Here is a 23,498-nt window from a genome sequence, read left to right as displayed (position 1 = left end):
TGAATAACCTTTCAAGTCCCCAGGCATTTTTATTAAAGACCTGACATTGTTTTAAGGTCTGGTTTTTTTTTGTAATTATTTCAGATTCTTTATTCAGTAGTTTCATAAATAAAAAGAAAATAATCTATATTTTCTGCTTTAGCATTAAACAGTACGTTTACATGTAATTGAATAGCATTCGGGTGATAAAGAAAAACTAGACAGCTTTCAAAACTGCCTCAAAACGAAAAGCTGTTTATTAAATAACACTTCATCTTATCTTATGAACAAATCAGCACCATGAGAGCAGGGAGCCCATATTTCAAGGTGTGGGTACATCATAAGTAACACTGGATGCTTCATATTTATGAATACAATAAAAGCAAATGTATTTGGCATGTTAAATGAATAGAAAGCTTTCTACTGAGACCACAGAGGTTCTTCTAGGATCTTTGATTTTTAAGCTGAAATTTCACAACTACTCATTAACTGAGGATAGATCTGAGCACCTACTGTGTGCTGGGAGTGACACTAAGGACACAAACATGGACCTCAAGGACTCACAGCACACATGTGAACAGTGTCAATGTTGCAAGTGAACAGTGTCAATGTTGCAGAAAAGCACAATGATTAGGGGAAATGTTTCTGAACTTTTTTATTTTTATTTTTATTTTTATTTTTGTTGTTGTTGTTTGAATTTTTTTTTCCAATTTTTTTATTAAGGTATTATATGTTTACATATCTTACCATTGCCCCCCCCACCCCACTCCCATATATGCCCTCACCCCCCAGAGTTTTGCATCCATTGGTTATGCTTATATGCATGCATACAAGTCCTTTGATTGATCTCTTATCTCCCCCACCTCTCCCTAACCTTCCCCCTGTAATTTGATAGTCTGTTTGATGCTTTACTGTCTCTGTATCTATCTTTTTGTTCAAGTTTATAATATTCTTTATTATCCATAAATGAGTGAGATCATGTGGTATTTTTCTTTCATTGACTGACTTATTTCACTTAACATAATGTTCTCCAATTCCATCCAGGTTGCTGCAAATGATGAGAATTCCTTCTTTTTTATGGCAGCATAGTATTCCATTGTGTAGATGTACCACAGTTTTCTGATCCAGTCATCTGCTGATGGGCACCTAGGCTGTTTCCAAATCTTAGCTATGGTGAATTGTGCTGAACCTTTTTTTTTTTTAAAGTAGAAGTTCAAATGGCATAAGTCAGGAAGAGAACATTTTTTTCAAAGGACTGTATGAGTCTTCGGTATTGCTGCGTAACAAATTACCTTAACCTGCATGCTTTACATCAACACCTATTTCCTGGCTCCCAGCTCTGCAGGCCAGGAGTCCAGGCACTGAGTGAGTGGGCCCTCTGCTGGGTGGAGCTGGCTGCAAAGAACCTGGTCTCCAATAAGAGGATGCTCCTAAGCTAATGAATGGGGTTGGGAGGTGTTGGGGGGCCGGAGATGGAATAAATGTACCGCCTATGCAGCATGCTGGTCAGAGTCTCACTTGAATCGGAGTAGTGAAAAGTGGGTCCTCACAATTTTAATTTGCATTTTCCATTGTGAATTGCTGTTCCCTTCCTGGGACGGTCTGGAAACGTCCTTTGATCGTTACAACATACTGGTTATAAGTATGGACTCTGGAGTCACACTGCCTGGGGTCAAATCCTGGTTGCATCACTTACTGCCTGGGTGACCTCTGGGAATTCATGAGCTTCTATGCCCTACTCCCTCAGGCACAGGAGGGATCATACTAATGATGATCTCATTAGGGAAATATGAGAATTGACTACTACAAGACTTAAAGCACTCCGTCAGATCTGACACACTCAGCAAACATTACCTGGCCCATATTTCTAACGGATCACCTGTCTTTTTCGACTAATTTGTAGGAGTTTAATATGGAAACCAGTATTTTATACCAATACAATCTCCCAGTAATTTAATATATGGGAACCAGCATTTTACTCCAATACAATCTCCCAGAGATCCCCTGGCAAATGGTCCAAACCCTGGGAGCCACTCTCCATAAAATACTTGGAGAGCACATTTTGGAAACTATAGCTGAGGAGTGAAATCGGTTGTTTTTAAAGGGGGAGAGCTTCCTGCTAAGTATAGAATCTAAATAATTCTACTGGTAAGAAGCCTCTTGAGACTATTTGTAAATTTCAGGGGCTGAGCCACTGTTTTAAAGTAGCTGTTGAAACTCTCAAAGAGTGAACAACCTTGCTATGAACAAAAAAGCCCTGTGATCCTAAGATTATAAAACCAAAGAAACGCTTAATCTAGTCATTTACAGAGTTCTGGGCTTCCAGGGCCCCTGGCCAACAATGGCCCGTGTGCCACCACCTTCTTGTCCACCAATCACGAGTCCCTGTATTTCCCGGATAAGCTCACACTCCTTCCTGACAGCCACTGCAGATGGGTGCAGACCTCCGAGAAATCTATTCGCCACACGGGTGGTTCTACTACAGAAGTGACATCATAGCCAACTCTGACCCCAAATGTAACTTTCACAACTTGCTGGTGGGGTCATGACCAAGAACTGGCCTGTTCACCTAGAGGGAGGGAGTTAGGAGTAAAGGGTCAACAGGAAACTGCTGTGAGACAGAATTAGCCAGAAGGTTGGTGCTGGAGGAAACTTGGAAGGGGCGGGGGGATACAGGCAAGCAAAAATCACCGTGTGATACAGAATCTGCAAGATGTCTCTAAAGCCTAGAAATAAAAGGAAAAAATTGTGCATGTGTGTGTGTCAAGTCATGTAGGGTATCTTCACCAGGCTAACAATATGTCTGTTTCCAAACACTGTGGACACCCTACACGTTCTTTCGGCACTCAGCAATCCTGACAAGCAGGCTGGTTGACTCAGTGAGCTGTGGTTTAAACATCTCTATTCCTGTGAAGAATATGTCCTAAAAATCTATACCCAGAGGACGAAATAGGGACATGCAAAGCGACAACCAGAGTTGCTAAAACAGCTCAAGTGTTCAGGTCTTAAAGACGAGAACTCAGGGACAACAACAACAACAAACAAAAAGAATTTAAAAAAAAATGCAGTTAACAGGAGAGCACAAGGCCCCCAGTGTGTATTGCCCTGGGGACTGAGGGCAGGTCTCAGCAGGTGAGTGGGGGCAATCAGGGCTTTGGGTGGTGAGAAAAGGCATGCAAGGCTCAGGCAGGATCCCAGCAGGCCAGGAGGTTAGGACGAAACAGACCCAACACCAACCTCTTACCCCCAAGAAAGCAGCCCCTGCATTTACTTTCCACTCCAATGCGTACAATGAATGAGTTCTAATAACATGATCTGAGCTTCATGCAGTGTGCCTGTAAAGTACAGGATTTCAAAAATACCTCGGTCATCTTATCAGGTTTGGTTTGCTTTTGTGGGATATGTAAAATCCTAGAATTTCAGCCAAGAGACAGACCTTAGAGACGGTCTAGTTTAAAACCTCCTGTCACTATCGGGAAAGAGAGGGCAAGAGAGGAGTCGCTAAGGGTCATGATTCCTCCGTGCAGCAGAGCCAATGGGAGGCCCTGTATCCATCCACTCTCCTTGCTGTTTCCTCTGTGTCCTCCCTCCTGGTCGCCTTTATCAAGTAAGAGGCTAGCGTGCCAGTTCTCTGCTCACCCAGCAGGAAGCTGACATGTAGAAGTGAACTCCCCCCTAAAAAGAGAGTTAGTGTTCTTTTCCCTTCAGATGAAGACCTACCAAAAATGCAACTACACTCTCCCGATGATGTTAGTACTGCTTTCATCTTCACGTGGCAGCTAGGTGTGAGAGCGGGTCATTTATTACTCTAGGATAAAATTTTCCATCTCAAGCATACAGATAAGAGAAGGACTGATTATTTAATAATCTATAATACTACACTGCAGACTTCAGTATGACCGCCCGAGGTCACTCCCATAACCACTCGACAATAGTAAAAAAAGGATGTTAAAATTCTTTCCTTCAGCAATTAGTTCCTAGGACATCAAATGTGCTAGGTGGAAATTCTCAGTTACTGTTTTCCCACCAGTCAGCCACCTTTAAAGAAAAGGCGCAGCATAAACAAACAAACCCCTGTATCTTTTGTTTTAAAAAGGCTTATCCCAACCCTACTGCTACAGTGAGCAATGAGGGTGCCTGTGACTTTTATGGATAGAAAACAACAGTGAGAATTACAGGCCAAGGGGGTCACAATCCTGGGCCAGAAGCCTTCAAAGCATGTAAATAAACTGGGAGGAGCAACTTACCTGTTCACACTCAGTTGGCACACCTGTAACATGGGGCAGTACCAACCTCATTAAGTCGTTTGAAGTTGTGATGCTGTATTTGGCATAGTACCCGGCACATGATACATATCTGAATGCCGGTTGTTATTAGAGCATTTAAACCAGTAAAGGCCACTTACATATAAAGTTCTGAAGGCCAAAAAGTTTTATAGACACCTTAGGTTTCTCTCCTCATGGTAATTCAAAATACTTATTAGACCATTTTAGGCAAAAGTCAAACTAACATCTGAAAGACATAGTTTTTAACTGTGTAGCTCAATCATGGTGCCTTTTAAATCTATTTTTTATTGATTTCAGAGAGGAAGGGAGAAGGCGAGAGAGAGAGAGAAACATCAATGATAAGAGAGAATCATTGACTGGCTGCCTCCTGCACACCCCCTACTGGGGAGTGAGCCTGCAACCCAGGCATGTGCCTTGACCGGAATTGAACCAAACCGGGGACCCTTCAGTTCACAGGCTGACACTCTATCCACTGAGCCAAACTGGTTAGGGCTCAATCATGGTGCCTTTAAGGTTACCCCAAAACTAGGAACAGCAGGTCTGTCAAATTCATTTCCTCAGAAAGCTAGGAAGTGTTTTCTGAAATATTCTCTTGAAAGAGAACAATGAGAAGAAGACCAAGATCTTTAGCTTCTCTTTACCTTCCTGTGGCATCCCAACAGAAAAATAAATGCACCGCTGGAATAGAAACTCAGCTGGAATAAAACTCAACCACATTCTTTCTTAGACTAGCTGCACATCAATGAAATTAAAAAGGAACGAGAGAGAACATGAGTGAAGCATGTTATGGTCGCCTCCCAGAAATGCTTTCCCAGGCACCGAGGGGCCTATTAGCTGTTGACTAAAGACCTAGGGCTGCCCACACTTTCCTTCCCATTAAACAGCTGCCACATCTACTCGCGCTCTGGACATACGAAGACAGTGCAGAGGTCTCCAAAACCGCCCTCCATCTGTTGCAGGCAGTGACACAGGACAACGGCAACTTACAGGGTTTTATAATCGCTAAAATGGGAAAAGGTGGACACACTAACACAAGGACCTGAGGACGTTACAAAGGTTAACCCTGGAAGCTAAAGAACAAAATAAACGAACAAACAGAACAGAAACAGATTCAGGTACAGAGAACAAAACTGATCGTTGCCAGAGGGGCGGGGGTGGGGGGGGGGGGGAATGGGTGAAAAGGTGAAGGGATTAAGAAACACAGATTGGCAGTTACAAAATAGTCACAGGGATGTAAAGTACAGCATGGGGAACACAGTCCATAATACTATAATCACTATGTGTGGGGCCAGGTGGGTACTACACTTACCGGGAGCTCCCTTTGTAAATTATATAAAACTCTAACCACTATGCAGTCCACCTGAAGCTAATCCTATCTAATAAAAGAGTAATATGCAAATTAACCATCACTCCACGACAAAATGGCGGCGCCCATAGACACAAGATGGCGGCACCCAGTCCTCTCAGGCCCGCAGGAGTCCCCCAGTCCCAGGGAAGGCTGCTGCTGAGAGCAGGCAGCGAGCAGCCCAGCCTGTTGGCCTAGGACAGTGATGGCGAACCTATGACACTCATGTCAGCACTGACACGCGTAGCCATTTCTGATGACACGCGGCCACATGCTCAGTTTTTTGGCGAAGTTTGACACACCAAGCTCAAAAGGTTGCCTATCACTGGCCTAGGAGGTGGCTTTGCCCTCCGGCCAGATCCTCTCCTAGCCCGGAACCTGGCCATGGGTCTGGGAGGCGCCCTTGCACAGCCGCCTCGATCAGCTGCCTGCCCCGACCCGGGCCGTGGGTCTGGGAGGCGCCCGCGCACGGCCACCTGGATCAGCTGCCCTCTGCCACCCGGGCCGTGGGTCTGGGAGGCGCCCGCGCATGGCCACCTCGATCAGCTGCTCTCCGCAACCCGGGCCGTGGGTCTGGGAGGCGCCCGCACACGGCCGCCTCGATCAGCTGCCCTCCGGGACCTGGGCCGTGGGTCTGGGAGGGCCGTGGGTCTGGGAGGCGCCAGTACTGGGCCGAGGAGATCAGCTGTCCAGGGATGCCTGGGCTGTGGGTCTGGGAGGGGCTTGCACATGGCCGCCTCCATCAGGTTCACTCTGCGACCTGGGCCGTGGGTCTGGGAGGCGCCTGCGCAAGGCGTGCACAATCAGCTGCCTGCCGAGGCCCTGGCCGTGGGTCTGGGAGGCGCCAGTACTGGCCGGCAAGATCAGCTGCCCGTGGAGGCCCGGGCTGTGGGTCTGGGAGGCGACTGCACAAGGCCGGCGCGATCAGCTGCCTACAGTGGCCCGGGCATTGGGCCTGCGAGGTGCCCGTGCAGGGCAGGAGCCATCTGCTGCCTGTCCAGCCTGGGCTGTGGGCCTGGGAGACCCAGGAGCTGCCTATACACCTCCCTCCCCACCCCCCACCCCGCCCCCTGAGATCAGCTCCCATCTGCAGCTGGGGGTGTAGGCCTGGGAGGCAGCCGTGCCCCCCAGAGCTATTCCCTCCAAGAGGCAGCCTGGGGTGTCAGGCTGCACCCCCATGGAGTGATCCCCCACACACACTATAGCCTTGGAACTTCCCTTGCTGCCAGCCGAGTGATTCCAGATGGGCGGTGATATCTGGGCGATGCTGCCCAGCAAACCTCTCCCATTGGGTAGAAACTTCTGACCAGGTTAGGGAGGTAAATGGGTTTTGTTTAAAATCTTTAGGAACCACATGGAAATGTCTGAGGTAGGGTTTCACATGGGAAGTAACTTACAACTAATTTCTGAAGGCAAACCTGGACATTGCAGTTACATTACTGGAGAGTACCCCGAGGTCCGGAGGTTGGCTCTGCAGCGGCGGTGGCGGGTGCTCCCCAACCTGATTCCTCAGCACCTTGGGCAGGGCTTGAGCCCACCCAGGAAGGCCTTTTCCCCTACAGTTTTCACCAAGGCAGGGAGGTTTTGTAGACATGAATAAGAAGTGCCCACGCACAAGTCCTGAAGATGCCGGGGCCGGCAGAAATGACAATCAAACTGGGAAAAGAGCAAAACCAGAAACACCACCGATCCCATCATAGATCATCTTTTTCTTCAGATGACTGTGTGTTTCCCTCTTCTTTGTCTTCTGGAAGCAAGACAGATTCAAGTACTGACAATTCTACCAACGGAAAAGTTAAGAGAAAGAGAGGACAGAAAAAGAATAAAAGGAAAAAAGAAAGAAAGGATAAAAGTTGAAACATCAAGAAAAAGAAAGAAAGAAAAAAGGAAGAAACAACCACATCATATCACCTTTATAAGGTCTCATGAAATTCCTGTTTATTTTATGACACTTTTAGTTTGGGTTTACATTTTTACTGGTTTGTGAAGACCACGGCAGGTACACTGTCCAATATGTTAAAGAAAAAAACCCTATCTACTAAAGAGGTAATATGGAGGGGAGAGCATTTGGGGGTGACCGGGCTGTCAGGGGAAGGCAGTTGGGGACGACTGGGCCGGCAGGGGAACAGTTAGGCATTGATCAGGCTGGCAGGAGAGTGGTTAGGGGGTGATCAGGCTGGCAGGCAGAAGTGGTTAGGGGCAATCAGGAAGGCAGACAGGCAAGCAGTTTGGAGCCAGCAATCCTGGATTGTGAGAGGGATGTCCCAGATTGGAGAGGGTGCAGGCTGGGCTGGTGGGACTCCCCACCCCCGTGCACGAATTTCGTGCACCGGGCCTCTAGTATAAAATAATACTGAATGCCAACTGTAATTGAGAAATAAAAAAGTGAAAAAATAAAATAAAAATGCAAATAGCTATTAAAAAAGAAGAAGCAGAAGAAGAAGAAGAAGAAGAAGAAGAAGAAGAAGCAGCAGCAGCAGCAGCAGCAGCAGCAGCGAAAGTCTGACCAGGATGTTAAGAGTCATGGATAGTCCCAGTTGGTGCCTGCTAACTTCTAGTAAGCTGAGTAAACTGGTAGACTCGGTTTCCAACTTTATTCCTGAGAGAAGACACAAATTCTTTTTTCTTCTTCTCAACAAGGAGCCCTGAGAAATCAAGTCCTAGGAGCTTAATCACAAGGAACAACAACAGCCTGTAATTATTGGAATCGTCAGTGGTTGGCAAACTCATTAGTCAACAGAGCGGCAAACCGCGGCTCGCGAGCCGCAGTTTGCCGACCACTGTCCTAGTCCAGTGGTCGGCAAACTGCAGCTCACGAGCCACATGCGGCTCTTTGGCCCCTTGAGTGTGGCTCTTCCACAAAATACCACGGCCTGGGCGAGTCTATTTTGAAGAAGTGGCGTTAGAAGAAGTTTAAGTTTAAAAATTTTGGCTCTCAAAAGAAATTTCAATCGTTGTACTGTTGATATTTGGCTCTGTTGACTCTCTGATGAGTTTGCCAACCACTAGTCTATCGGCTAACTAGGGTTCTTTAAGCAGGCCATCAGCTCAAGTAGACAATCTCTATTTCTCTAGGCTCAGACTGAGTGACATGTACTCCCAAGAGCCTTCCCTCAAAAGGCAGGCCACCCCTGGGAGGTACTGCACACCCCAGGTTCATCCTGGCAGGGAAACGCTGTGGGAGAGCCAGCCACTTCCTCGTAGGCGCTTCTGAGCCCAGACAACATAAAGTGGCCGAAATTCAATAATTAGTGAGTGTGACAGCAGATGTGGTGACCATGGAGCTAAAGGACCAGAAGCAGACACAGGTAGCGGTGAATGGAAGATGCTTGAATCTAGGCAGACACTGGGCAGCAGAGAGCTAAAAGTGAAATGAGAGGTAAGAAAATGAAATTGATGGATTCAAACTGCTTTCTAAGAAGTTTAATTCTAAAGGGAGGAGTTTATTTTATAGAGGAAAAACAGGGCCATGTAGGCCGAGGAGAAACATCACAAATTTGGGTTAATGTTTACAATGTAGAAAAGATAAGTGGTAATTTCTCAAAGCGTAGGAGGAAAGTGGAACAAGAAGAGGGGAAAAACAAATGCATCTGGGTAAGAGACTGACACTTTTCACTACCAAACGGAGAGTGGGAGTTTAAGCCTGGACCTTGAAGGTTGAGCATTGTGCTTTGAAGACACACGGCTTACCCAGGATAGACAGATGCATGAGGCATCCCATGTTAAGAATAAGGCAAGATTCTTCCCCCAGTCCTACTTGGGGAAAAGAATAATAATAAAGCGGGGGAAATGGGACTTCTTTAAACAAGGACTTCCTGAGTGTTTCTGTGGTTTAGGCTGAGGACACAGAGAAAAATGCCAAGAGTTCACAATCTGGTGAGAGTGAGGACTGTAAGCAGATAACTTCCAACAGTACGACAGCTGTGGTAACACAAGGGGACCTGAGGTAGGAGGGGGGTCACAAGGAATGAAGGGTCAGCCCAGCACTGGAGTCTTGGCCATAAAGGGAGAGTTTTAAATGCTTGACTTTGTTTACAGCAAACAACAAACAAAAGGCAGGTTAAAAAGAAGATTAATCTAACAGAAAGCACATCCGTCTAAAACACGGTCCTGGAGATGCACACACCACCAGTCAATGTCTCTTGGCCTCTTTCGTGAGAAAAGAGTTGGTAAGAATTGCACAATAAAAAACAAAGAATGCTTTTAGGTCTTATCTTGATGGGAAATGAATCAATTTAATTAGATTCCAACAGGCTTAAAGAAAGACAAGTTTAACAATTGCATTGAAAACGTCTGTATTACTGTTACATCTCTAAGGCCACTCTAAGAAGGGTTTCGACCAAAGTATCATCCAACACAATTTACCACCTGCTTTCCGTCTGGTCACAATGTGAGGCTATGGAAGGAGAGCCTGTGAGATGCCTGTCATTATCCTAGGTGCTATGGTTGCAAAACAAAGACTCTGACCTCAACAGCACTGACATTCTAGATGAACCTTGTTTTCTATTTCAGAAAAGTTTTCATATAGGGAGTGAATTTAATCCACAGTTTAATTCACATACCATGCATTATGCCCTGTACTTGGGGGATGAAGGGTGAGGGGGGCATTGGAGAGCTTAGAGTACCCCAGGGATCCTCTCCTCCCCAAGCCCCCCGTAGAGATCTGGCGTATTCCTCACCTTAGCCTGCAAATACAATTCTTGAATAGGTGGTAGCAGCACTTACGAAGTCTAACTACCAACGTGCTAAAAGGATTAATGACAATTCTAAAACACAGATTGTGCAGGTGATGGACAATTCAGCCTTCTTTGTATGGAATATATAATTGTAATTCCACTGACCTGCCCCTCTCCCTCCCATAGCGATTACTCGGGAACAAAAGATTTCAAATACAAGCAACTATTCAAATCTATATATATAAAAGGCTAATATGCTAAGTGTCCTACCGTCTGACCAGTCGCTAGGATGCACACTGACCACCAGGGGCAGACACTCAACGCAGGAGCTGCTGAGCTGACATGGCAGCGGTGGTTCTCGGGTGATGCACCCCGAAACCAGAGAGGAGGGAGGCTGATTCCCCGCAGGGCCACGCGATTCCACCTTCAGCCATGGGTTATATTGTTGCTGGGGCACTGTCAGTCCCGAATCTGGTTAACTGCACACTTGCGTTTGCATTCCACACCCTGTACGCCAACAACTTTGCAGAGTGTCCTCTCGCACTCTGGGAACCCTCGGGGGATGTCACAGAGCCTGTTCTGGCCTGATTCCTGCAGGCCAGGCCAAGGGACCCCACCTGCCAGAGGGAGTTTGGCTCCAGGGTGTGTCCAGCCCATCTCACCCAGTCCCGCCCCACTGGCCCACCTTCTAATTAATTTCCTTTCAATGTGCATGAATCCGTGCACTGGGTCACTAGTATTATATAATTTGAACTTAAGAAGGGAATATGGGAGAAAGAAAAAAGGGGCAAAAGATGGCTGTTTTTGGTTTTATTTAAGCTAAGAACCATGAATGTCAGTCATCTGAATTGATAAAGAGCTGAAAGCAATTAGCAAATGCCTGGTACACGAGCTGATTCAGGCTCACAGCCTAGCAACACAGTGATGTGCCCCGACAGAGGAAAGCCTTGTGTGGTCCGCCCAACATGCCTGTCAATCTTAAAGTCAAGAATATGACAAGGATGCCCACAGTCCCGCCTCCTTAGTCCCACCAAAGCAGCAATAAAACAATGAAAGAAAGACCCTATCCGATAATGACTTGTCTCTAAACATCTCCAAGTGTCATCTGGGGGGAGGGGAGCTATTAGAAACAAAGTTTACAGAGAAGGTTGCCAAATAGAGATGACCTTCTTGCAGGCACATCAAAATACATTCATCTCATACTTACAGTCAGAATGCAAATTAAAATAAGCTCTTTTTACTTATAAAACTCTTTAAGACTAAAAAGAAAAGAAAACCTCCCAGATCAAGTCCATCCTTGGAAAACTGGGCCTCTCATAGTTTCTCTATACTGTTTCATTATTTTGTATTAACTAGAGGCCTGGCGCATGAAATTCATGCACGGGTATGGTCCCTAGGCCTGGCCTGCGATCAGGGCCATCTTCCCCAGCTGCCCGCAGCTGGCCCCACCCCCGCCGCCACCCACCCCCTGTTCCCCATTCACCATTGGGCGATCAGAGCCTGCAGGCCATGGAAAGGGACCGAGAGGTGGTCAGTGCGCCTCATAGTGACTGATTGAGCAGTCGTTCTGGTCATTCCACCGTTAGGGTCATATTACCCTTTTATTATATAGGATGATTTTTTTGCCCCAGAAATGCATCTCTATTTTAAATCAAAATAAGAGAGGCAAGCTATACGTAGGGTGGGTGGGGCCATGTGTTTAGTTGCCTGCTCCCCAAGTTATCAGGCCCTCAGATGCTGGTTTGGACAAATGCTGCTGCTGGCTCACCCTACCAGCTAATTCACTCAGCACCACAACACATCTTTAAACTCTAGCTGTCCTTAACCCTGTGAGCTGGTATTACATCCAGCTTCAGCACCTCACTCCCCACTATACAAAGAGTCATTTTCTTGTCTCCTCTGAAGGCCCGATGCGAACGCTCTCAGCTCTCTGTCCTAAAAATGTCTCTGGACTCGGATCCTTCTCGGCTGCACTCCGAACAGGTCCCTCTGTCCCATGAGAGGCAGCTGCCCTCAATTTGTTCCTCTGCTCTTTCTCCCTTCTTCTGTGGCAGCTCATGACCCCTGGTGACCATGGTTAACCCTTCAGGTCGCTGGGCTACTAAACAAAAGCTTCTCAACCCAGGTGACCTGGGTATCACCTGCAGAGCTCTGAAAAACACCAACATCCAGGCCCCATCCTTAAACAGTAAAATCAGAGCCTGAGGTCCATGGTCCTGGCGTCTGAACTCTTAATGCTCCCAGGTGATGATTCAAGGCTGTAAACCTCCCCGGCAAAGTCACCACCCAGGTTACAGGAAAGTGGAGAGAACTGCTCCCCTGACCCCTGGAGCTGGGATGCAGGGCCTGGGGCAGTGGGACTGGCCCCGGTGCATCCTCCACACAAACGCCATTATTGTCGGCATGAAACGTCTTGGCAAGAACTGCCCTAAGTATTGGAAGTGACTATGTGCTACAGAAAGTCTGAGACATACAAGGCTGGGGAAAGGTTGGTTTGTTTCGTTTTGTTTTAAGTTTATGGGGGTGACAATGGTCAATAAAATTATATAGGGTACAATTCTGTAAAGCATCATCTATACATTGATTGTGTGTTCCCCACCCAAAGTCAAGTCTCCTCCCATCACCATTATCCCCTCTTCTTTTTCCACCCACCCCTCTTTCCCTCAGGAATCACCATACTGTTGTCTGTGTCTAGGAGTTGCTTGTTTGTTGCTTAATCCCTTCACTTTTTTCACCCAGTCGGTGTGTGCCTGGCCCATGAACAGGAGGGGAAAGCAATGATGGTCACTGAACTAAAAGGTCTATCAGCCCCTTTAGCGAGGTTGGTCCTAAACCAGTCTTGAGAATTTCCCCTAAGACAGTGGTCGGCAAACTGCGGCTTTCCAGCCACATGAGGCTCTTTGGCCCCTTGAGTGTGGCTCTTCCACAAAATACCACGGCCTGGGAGAGTCTATTTTGAAGAAGTGGCGTTAGAAGAAGTTAAAGTTTAAAAAATGTGGCTCTCAAAAGAAATGTCAATCGTTGTACTGTTGATATTTGGCTCTGTTGACTAATGAGTTTGCCGACCACTGCCCTAAGAAATCCAGTGTCTTTAATAATTTCTAAATACCCACCAGTCCCTCGCCTACCTCCTGCTGTCTTAGCAGAGGACTCTGTGGAGGAAGACGCAGTTAAACCTCATCAAACAGAGCTGGATATTCAAGCCTAACTGGAGAGACGCCCGACAGATATTGTATAGCTAGAAGGCAAAAGGCAACGTTCCAGAAAGAGATCCTTAGCATGCAAGACTCGGATAAAACTCGTCTAATGAGCACCCTCCCCGCCCAGAGATGAGAAGTCACATAAGCTCACCTGTGTCTACAGCAGGCTGAGTAGGTGACGCATGACTATTTGTGGAATGAATGCAAAAGCAAGCAGCTTAAAAATCTCCAATGCAAATGATCAAGCATACCACTAGAGAAGAGTAAATATCGGAAGTAAATTATGGCCTTTGGACAGCCCCTGCTGTAGGAGGAAGGCACACATTCTAACCTGGGCTTGAAGAGGAAGACAGCCCTGGCCGGGTGGGTCAGTTGGTTGGTGTGTTGTCCTGTACACCAAGAGGTTGCGGGTTCGATCCCCAGTTGGAACACATGTGGGAGGCAGCCGATCAAGGTTTCTCTCTCTCTCCCTCCCTCTCTTTATCTCTCCCTTCCCCTCTCTCTAAAATCAAGTAAAACTCTCTCTTCAGACGAAAATTGCCTGCACTAGAACATAAATGCAAGCTAAACCACACATAATGCGTTAAAATATTAAGTTTTAATATAGAGTCAGGCAACAATGAAAAATTCATTGAACAGTTTTACATCTATAGCTTCCTAATCTTTGCAAAAGTCAAGTTGATAAGGTACTAAAATTTAAAGAACTCTGTATCCTCATTTTTATCTGTTTTGAGAAAAATGTTGACACAACAATGAACTAGTTATGTTCACTGGGTTTTAAGATTCCTCCATAGGAAGACAGTCAACATGGAAAACTACTGACTTTAGAGACCTAGTTGAATGGGGTGGGGGAGGGGGGAGTCACCTTCTACTAATAAAATACTTAACCCTGTGTCATTTTCTGAGTTACTTTGAAGAGCTTTTTACTTTTGTTGTTTGCTTTCTTGTTTTGCTTTTTAAAAGCATCTTTATAGACTCCTGGGAATAGAAGCTGTAACTTGATTGGGGCAACAATTTACAAACGTTCCTACATTCATTGGTTGCTGGCATTTTGATTTCTGGGTTATTGCCAAACCCACCAACTTCCTGCATACATTCCCAATGTTGGAGGACTGTAAGCATGCAAGAAGCAACAGGAGTCCAAGATGGGGCTATGCAAAACTCTCTCATCACATTGGAAAAACTTGGGACTTGCGTTCATCCACCAAATGCTACAGTATTTCTGAGCAACTTGCCCACATACTATTGTACGTGTGTGCTCACCACACACGTAAGATCATGTAGGTGATATGTAACTGTAAATAGAGGTGATATACTTGTTCTTGAATTAGAGATCCCACAGCTATGAAATGCTGACCTAAACTAACTAAATAAATGTTCTCATTTGCCATAATGGGGTAGAAATTTGAATCTGCATCCCTCTTTATCCCTCTACTCGTCCTGATCTTCCACCACACAGCTGTACCTGTGTTAGCCTTACTCTTATCAATACAGATAAATTTCATTCCCATACATACTGCAGGCACCTGCCAAGACAGGCCTCAAGGCCCTTCCCTACCCGGGAATGGGTGTTATGAGAGTAACGTCAGCATCACATAAGTGACACAAGAGCACAGACAATAAGCCCTGCTGGGTTCAGAGAGGGGAAGAGAGACAGCTGAGGTGGATTGTGAAGGACCCAGAATTTACGGGATCGGGGACTCCAGGCAAGAATGACTGACACAGCCAAGGTGCACAAGACACCAAGTACAAACTCTGCTCAGGGACAATTGCAGGCACATTCTGGTAAGCAGAGAGCTTGTGGATAAGCCTGATCCTTGGATGAAAGAATCATGGCTTCTTACCTCCAACCCCCTAGCACTCAGCACTGTGCCTAGAACACAACAGCGCCTCAGTCGATGTGCAGGAAAGGATGTTTGTGCTGAGTGTCTGGAAATAAGGCTACCAAGATTTGTAAGACCTTGAGACCCTGAATTCAAAGATAGAAACCTCACTCTTGACCATGGGAATCCAGGCCCCAGAAGCCTGCCGGGCTATTCAGGACACTCAGCTTGCTCCTCTCTCCCCCTGTGACACTCACCTGACAAAGCAGCAGCCCAGCTGGTCCCAACTATGCGCATCTCTAGGCTGCATGGAGCTGGAGAGAAATACCCATGTGGCCACCTCCGTCTGAATCTGATCACCAGGCAAAAATGGACATGACACCACCCTGTTGCCACTTCTGCAATCCCAGGATGCTCACTGTCCACTTGCCAAAAGGACCAGCCTCCCTGCTCTTTCCAACTGCTTACTCAGTCCTGCCTCACCCAGCCTGTGCGCCTCTAAGAAGGTAACAGCAATGGGGCAGGCAGGAGCTCCCTCTTCACCACACCTGCCCTCCCCCTGCCCGCCCCCTGCCCTTATGCCCATGATTACCACCTTCCCTGTCATGTGGGGATGACATGGCCCTGCGGCCACCAAGAGCCAAACCCTCCACTGGGTGCCAGCTCCCAGCCATCTCACCTCCCATCAACCACTTCTCCCTCACTGAACTACTGCCAACCTCTCAGGTGTGTTCCCACACACAGTCCTTCCTTAGAAACCCCCCTTCACACCAAACTCCATCCTCACCCTGTTCTCCCTTCAAGCCAACCAACTGCCTCCTACGGCCTCTGCTCCGTGGATCCGGCTCATGGAGGACACCGGGCTCCAGGCTGTCAGCCTAGTGGTGAACGCCTTGTTCTTACTGTTCGTGATCTCTCAGCATCTCTCAGCTGGGGCGCCCACCCCTCTCTTCAAGCCTGAACTTCTCTTCGGGTTGCTCCCCACCTCCACCGCTTCTGTGGGGCCACCTCCTCCTCCCTGCTGCACACTCGTCCCTAAGTCACCCTCCCAGACCCAGCTTTTAAATGCCATGTATGACCAACAGTTCCGGAAACCATCCTTCCACTGTAGTAGGGCCAGTCACCACCCCTCACTGTGGGGAATGTCTCTCCCCACAGTTCAGTCCCGTAGTTCCTTTCCCTCAGGCCATGCTCAAGTCCTAACTTCAAAAATAAAAGCTCTCCCAGCACCTCCACAGCCCCAGTCTCTCCCCTTCTCGGATTCCTAATGCGCTGAAACAGGCAGCACAACAGGATTTATTACTTAATGACAGACCATCTGTAATTGTTCCCTAAATGCCTTCTTCTTCGGTGCAAACCCTTGTTCCCCACCGGGGTTACGTTTCTAAACAATCCAAGCATTCCTTTTGTGTACCTGGCACCCAGCAGGACACACCAGTGATGTCCACTGACCAGTTTTTTTTTTATAGAAAACAAACGTAACATTTTATAAAGTCAACAGCAAAACTCATGCACTATTTCAGTCTGTTCAAAAACCTGGACTTTGTCCCTAAGTTACCTGACAAATCATAAGTAATTTCTGTTAAATCCTTTGTCTACAATCACCATGCAGCATCCTGAAGAAGAACTTCACATTTAAAAAGCAAGCACTAAATGCGTACAACTTTCTATCACTGAAGTCCTCAGAATTTTTAAGACTGAAAAGAACTGAGCAGCGTTTCACATAAAACATGGACATTTAAAAAATTGTTACAGTACTCCTAACAAAAACGTTCAATGCAGTGTGGTTACGTTTTCATTCCATGTGTGCGCAAAAATAATGAATGCAATTTAATCCTTTAATCCAAAAGGCTGCATGAGATACAGAGAGCAAGTGTGGTCATGCCAAGAATTCCTGCTAGAACTCTCTGTGAATGTGGCTTTGGGAGTGAGTGCTGTTCACGAAGACGGTTGAAAAGACTGCACTTCGGGCTACGTTTAAGTCCAGTTCATCCACTCTGTGGAAATAGTCGTATTTTTTCATTATGAAAACACGTAAATTAATTCTATCTCATCCTTGCCATCCTCTCAATTCCCATTCATTTTCCATTGAAAACAGCTGGCCACAACTAAGAGATTAAAACAGGAACCAGAGAGCCGACCTGGTCTCTCACTGGCCCCTCTGGCCTCCCCTCTGACCAGTGGGCAGTGGACACTTGCCACTGACATTCCAGCAACATCAAGGGCACAGCATCCATAGCATCACAAGCCACACTGCTCTCTCCCAGCAGGTGGGCATGCTGGGGTCCCCAACCTCCCATGCCCTCATTTCCTCCCCACACCAGTTCCCCTACAATTATCTTTCTCATCTTCCTCAGATTGGATCAGGATTGTCAGATCCTCCATCCCATCCCACAAGGAGGCCTTGGCTGCCCTGCCCTGCCCTGGATTTCTTTTGCTACATGTGCACCCCAATAGTAGAGCATTTACCATATGTTCTGAGACTTCTTCATGTGTCTTTCTCCTCAAATACCTCCCCAAGTTCCTGGTGAAGAAAGACTATGTTGATATTTATATTCTGCGCTGACTTGTACAGTGTACACCAAAAAGTCCTAACTTCTGGTACCTTCGAAAGTGACCTCATTTGGAAACAGAGTCTTTGCAGATGTAACTACGTTCCGAATCTTGAGATGAGATCATCCTGGTCTTAGGGTGGACCCTGAATTCAGTAACTGGCGGCCTTATAAGAGAAAGGATCGTATTTGAGACAGAGAGGGAAGAAGGCCACCTGGGGACAGAGGCGGAGACTGGGGTGGATTTGCCCAAATCCAAGGAGGGTCTGAAGCTGGAAGAAGCAAGGATCCTCACAGGGGTTTTGGAATCCTCACATGGCCCTGCTGACACCTTGATTTCCGACTTCGGGCCTCCAGAACCATGAGAAGAAATTTATTTTAAGCTAGGAGTTCGGGGTAATTTACCACCGCCCAACTGGGAAACTAACACCTAGTCCAAACCTCATCATGATGCCTGCTGCCCCAGGAACCACTCAACAAGAAGTGTACTTCACTAAGAAGGAACATGAAGGCAAAGGGGGAAGACAATAAGCCTGGGAGCTGCAGGAGGAGCACCTGGGACATAAACACCCCCACCCCTCAATGTTCATTCACTGTGAGCACCTGGGCAAGTGAGTTATCCACAGGTACTCTGATGGATTCCCTAGTCTAGTGGAAATGAAGGAACTGTCCCTGAAGACCTTCAACCAGCTCCAGAACACCTTGAACCAACTTCATCCAGAACACCCGCTTTATTTGATCCTTAAATAAATTACAAGTCCTTGCCATTCACTAAAAAACTGTATGAATTTCAATTTCATCTAAAGAACTTTCAGGTGTAAAAAATAAAATTTTTATTAAAATGACATTTGAAAGGTACTTATATTTTCAACAGCTCTTAAGAAATTCAGTGAAACAGCTGAACTGATACTATGCTGCAAAGTGATTTTCTACATTATCTTTTCTTTTTTTCTTTCTGCAAAGCAAAATCAACAATTCACAAATAGCGAATCGTTCCAGCTGGAACTACTGACATTTCAGGAAAACTCGACTTAAACTCAAATCAGCTTAAGTAACACTGATCCACAACCCAAATGTAGGATGACTGGGGTTTTCTCCAGTTGGCTAGAGACTGTAATTAAGGCCCCATACCCCGAAAAATTTCCATTTCAAAGAATCGGGCTAAGAAATAAATACAGCTGCTGCCACTACCAAATGGTCAAGTGTTGGTAAAGGAGTCAAACAAAACAAAAACTATTTTACCCACTTTTATGCCTCCATAAACACACACACACACACACACTTATCATTGTTAAACCTTTCCTAATCCAAACAGAAATGAAGACCAAAGGTGTTTGTGATGCAATTTATACTTATCTTACCTATTCTACTGAATTTGGGCTACATTAAAAACCATATTTTAAGTTTTTCATGGGTCATGCTGCTCCCCTGGCCTTCATGTTTTTATAGTGGCAGCTTTGGTTTTGTGTTTTGTTTTGTTTTGTTTTGTTTTCAAAAGACCATCTGAAACCATATAGGGGGACACAGAGCTGAGAAAACTCCTATTTCCCTCCAATCAAAGATCCCCTGGGAACGCTTGAAAGCTTTCCCAAACCAATGCACGGTTCGGAAAATACAATCAAGAGGACTGTTCCACTGGAATCCGCAGAACCACGCTTGCACAACTGGGCCGTGCATCTCAGCACACACTGACTTAGTCAGGAGACCAAAAACGTTTCCTTCCAGGTGGCAACTCAATCCGAAAACCAATCCCTCGAGTTGGAAGGCTAACAAACCCACAGTGTTCAAACCCAAAGTTCTCGGCTTTTAAATCTGAGCTCTCACACACACAAAAAAAAACCGGGGCTGGCCAGGGCAAGACTTCATTTCAAATATGTTCCTAGCCCTCACTAACAACTCCGCTGTAAAAGGTGCTCTTTCACTCTAATGAAACGAAGACAGCTAAAGGCAAGGCAACCGTCTGGGGGTTGAGGGATCACACGCAGAGGCGTCCTGGGTTTGGTGTTGTTTGATGTTTTGTTATGCTGAAAGCTAGCATCTGAGTGTAACCGGTGCACGGAGCGAGCTCTGGCTCTTGGAATCCAGCGCGGTTTTCTGGAAGCCGGAGCACAGGATGAATGAGCGGCAACTCTGCCAACTGCGTGTTTACTCGCATCCTCACGTGGCACCACGACAGGACCGCTGCGCCCCGACCGCGCGGGGCGCGCCGGGGAACCTGAAAACTTTTACTTTGCAAACTAGCGGAGCCAGAAGCCGGCTCCGAGGCACAGGCTCCAGCCTTCCCGCGACAGGCGCCCCAGCCGAGCCCTCCGCCCCGCAGCACCCTCGCTGCAGCTTCATTCACACAAAGGCGCGCGGTGCCGGCGGGTCCCCGCTCCAAAGTTGCGCGGAGAGCGGCGGCGGCGGCGCCGCGACCCGAAAGCCCGCGAGGGCGAGGCCGGGGAGCCGGGGCTACTCACAGGGTGACCGTGCGGTTGGGCAGCGTGTCCGGGGGCAGGACCTGCGCGAGCTCCAGGCTGCTGCACACCACCTTGCCCTCGGCGGCCCCCGCCGCCCTGCCGGCCACTCGCGGCCGCCCGTCGTGCTTGCAGCCCGGGGGCAGCGCCGCGGCGCCGCGGCCGCCTCCCAGCAGCGCCAGCAGCGCGATCGGCAGCAGCAGCGGCGGCGGAGGGCGGCCCCGCCGGCGCCCGGGCGGCTCCATGCTGCGGGCCGGGGCCTGGGGACCGAGCGGGGAGCGCTGGCCTAGCGGGGCCCGGCGCCCGGGATGGCGGGGACGCGGCGCGGGCCCGGCGGCGCCCGGAGCCTCGTGGCGGCCGGAGGACGGGCCCTCCTCGGCGCCGGCATGCTCCTTTGTCCGCTGCGGCCGCGATCGGCCTCCGGGAGCCGCGGGGTCACGGCAGCGCGGGTCCCAGCGCCGCTCGACAGCCCGGCGGGAGCGCCGCTTCCTCCAACGTTGCCGCCGCCGCCGCCAACCCCGGCCGCTGCCCGTGGCGGCCCCTCCCCGCCCGCCTCCTCCGCCGCCGCCGCCTCCCCGCGTCTCCGCCTCTCCCCGCGCCGCCCGCCGCCCGCGGCTCCGGGAAGGAGCGCGCGCTCCCGGCCCGGCCCCGCCCCGCCCACCCGCCCTGGGGCCCGACCCCACCTCGGCCTCGGGGCAGGAGTTGTGGGGGCCCCGCGGGAGCACGGTAACTGGTGGAGAAGGCGGGAGAAAGTTCTAATCCAAACTCCAGCCCGGGGGGGCCACCTTCACACGCTTCCCTCCTCCATCGCCGCCCTCCAGACAAAGCCGCCCTGTGCGCCCCTGGGGGCCGCCCATGAGAGCCCAAGGAGCCGGGGCCTGGCCGGAGTGAGGGCGCGGGGCGGGGCTCAATTTCCTGGGAGAAGTGAGAGGCCAGGAAAAGTGTCCCAAACCAACTATCTCCAAAGGAATCGCCTTCCCACCTCCCTCCCCGGGAAGGGGTTTCAAGCCTTCTCATGCCACACCGTAAGTAGTCTCATTGGTCCCCAATGCACCAGAGCTGGGAACAGGTTCCCCGCCAGGATAGTGCGCGCTCTCACGTCCTGGCCTTCAGCTACTCTGGCTTTGGTCCCTGCAAAGGGTGCATTGGGGTCTCCCTGGAGCAGCAGCTCTTGGAGAGAGCTTTCCCATACAGGTCCAGTGATGTCAGATGTGATCAGTTAGCTTAATAGTGAGCAAACTAGCCAAGCAACCCCAGCTGCCTGACCCGCCTCATCGTTTGCAGACCAGGGCTCACATACCCTGTGTTTAAATATTTACAAGGAGTGTATTAAACTAACAAGTAAAATATAGGGTGTCCTCCACAAATATATACACACACACACTCTGAGTAATTATAAAGACAGTGTATATTAAAATACATTTCGTTTTCAAAATTAAGCTACGAGCTGTTAAAGTGTGTATACGTTTTGGGGGAACACCATGTGTATTCTATTCTCCTGCGTAACAACCTGCTAGGCCAGGTGTGTGTGCAGAGTCCTGGGTACCTTGGACAAGGTCTAGAGGTAGGAAGGGAACAGAGGCTCTTGAAGTACATGTCCCTTGGCCCTGGAGATTTTTCCCCCCCTCGGGAAGGAGAGCTAGGATGCTGCCCTCGGAAATGCGGAGCCCAGGGCAGGGCTTTTCTTGCCCGGTGGGAGTAAGGGTTCAAGGCTAGTACTACCTAAGGCCCCTTCAGCGTTTACCTTAGGGTCCAACTCCCAGGAACCTGTTTATATGACTAGAACTTTCCAGGTAGGAGAAAATGGCCTTCATTTAATGTACACTATGGCATTAACTTTAAATAGCACTCCATCTGACCAACATTTTTAAGATTCCGCTATGTACTGTGTAAACCTAACGGTGTCCTCGCTAATTGTATGTCCTGTGATAAAAATGTTCTAGGTCGGTGCTGTCCAGGATGGCGACTAGGGGTGTCTGTCTAACACTGCAAACGAAGCTTGAGTGAGGTAAGAAGATAACTTCTCATTTTATTTGATTTTCATGAAAGTGCCCATCAGCAGATGAGTGGATTAAAAAAACTGTGGTACATCTACACAATGGGATACTACGCTGCGGTAAAAAAAGGAGGAGTTCTTACCATTTGCAACAACGTGGATGGAGATGGAGAGCATTATGCTAAGTGAAATAAGCCAGGCAGAGAAAGGTAAATATCACATGATCTCACTCATTTGTGGAATATAATGAACAACATAAACTGATGAACAAAAAACAGATCCAGAGACAGAGAAACATGAATCAGACCGTCAAACCTCAGGGAAGGTAAGGGACAGTGGGGGTAAGAGGGAGAGATCAACCAAAGGACTTATATGCATGCATATAAGCCTAATCAATGGACACAGACAACAGGGGGATGGGGGCATGAATGGGGATTGGGGGTAATGGGGGAATAAGGACACATTTGTAATACCTTAATCAATAAAGAAATTTTAAAAAAAATGAATGTAAATTTGAATCTAAATAGCCAAGGTGCCTAGTGGCTACCACGTTTAACATAGTAGGTCTGGGTACTGATGGATAGATGAAAAAGTGGGAGACCATTACCACCATCTATTTTCTTTATAAAGATAAAAGCCTCCTATTGTAGCAATATGGAGATTATAATAGCTATGTTACTATTGTCATGGCCACAAATTCTCATATGAACTTAGAATCTGTGACTATTTCCACAAAGTCTATTCAGCCTATAGTTGAAATAAGCATGCATGTCCCTTTTGAACTTTGTTTACCAAATAACATCAACTTGGTACATAGCATCATTCTACTTCATAGGTGAGAAAATTATCTAAGTACAGAATTATCAGAAAAAGAGTTATCTCAGGTGTTACCATGACTCCAAAGAGAAATATGGTTTTTTTTAATATGGGTAATTTCAGTCATTCTTGCATAGAAATCACTCACTCATACACTCTTTGAAAATAAAAATCATTATAATCACAACAGGTAGTATGTTTAACCTGGAAAGGGCTTTAGTAAGTGTATCTTTCATCACTGTAGTCCTTTGAATGCACATAACCCACAGTTATTATCATTCTGTACAAACGTGGGTTCATAAGGCACGATAAGGCACGGCAAGCAGTCCTTTCTACGCGTACAGAGCTCTCAGAGGACGATACGGTCTG

At 47.7% G+C, this 23,498-nt stretch overlaps 1 protein-coding gene across 2 annotated transcripts in view; it reads right to left on the bottom strand.

The window, feature by feature from the left end:
* ADGRA3 (adhesion G protein-coupled receptor A3) overlaps window positions 1–20,835 on the bottom strand; it is a 115,740-nt gene extending 94,905 nt beyond the window's left edge. For both annotated transcript variants that reach the window (XM_079775202.1, XM_079775203.1), the window contains exon 1: window positions 20,321–20,835. In XM_079775202.1, coding sequence (XP_079631328.1) covers window positions 20,321–20,562 — 242 coding nt within the window. In that variant the 5' untranslated portion in view covers window positions 20,563–20,835. The remainder of the gene's footprint in view (window positions 1–20,320) is intronic.
* Window positions 20,836–23,498: the final 2,663 nt, after the last annotated feature.

This window comes from Cnephaeus nilssonii (genome assembly GCF_951640355.1).
Source record: "Cnephaeus nilssonii genome assembly, chromosome: 1".
NCBI lineage: Eukaryota > Metazoa > Chordata > Mammalia > Chiroptera > Vespertilionidae > Cnephaeus > Cnephaeus nilssonii.
The sequence above is the reverse complement of the archived record's forward strand: the minus strand, read 5'-3'. Positions and strand labels throughout refer to the sequence as shown.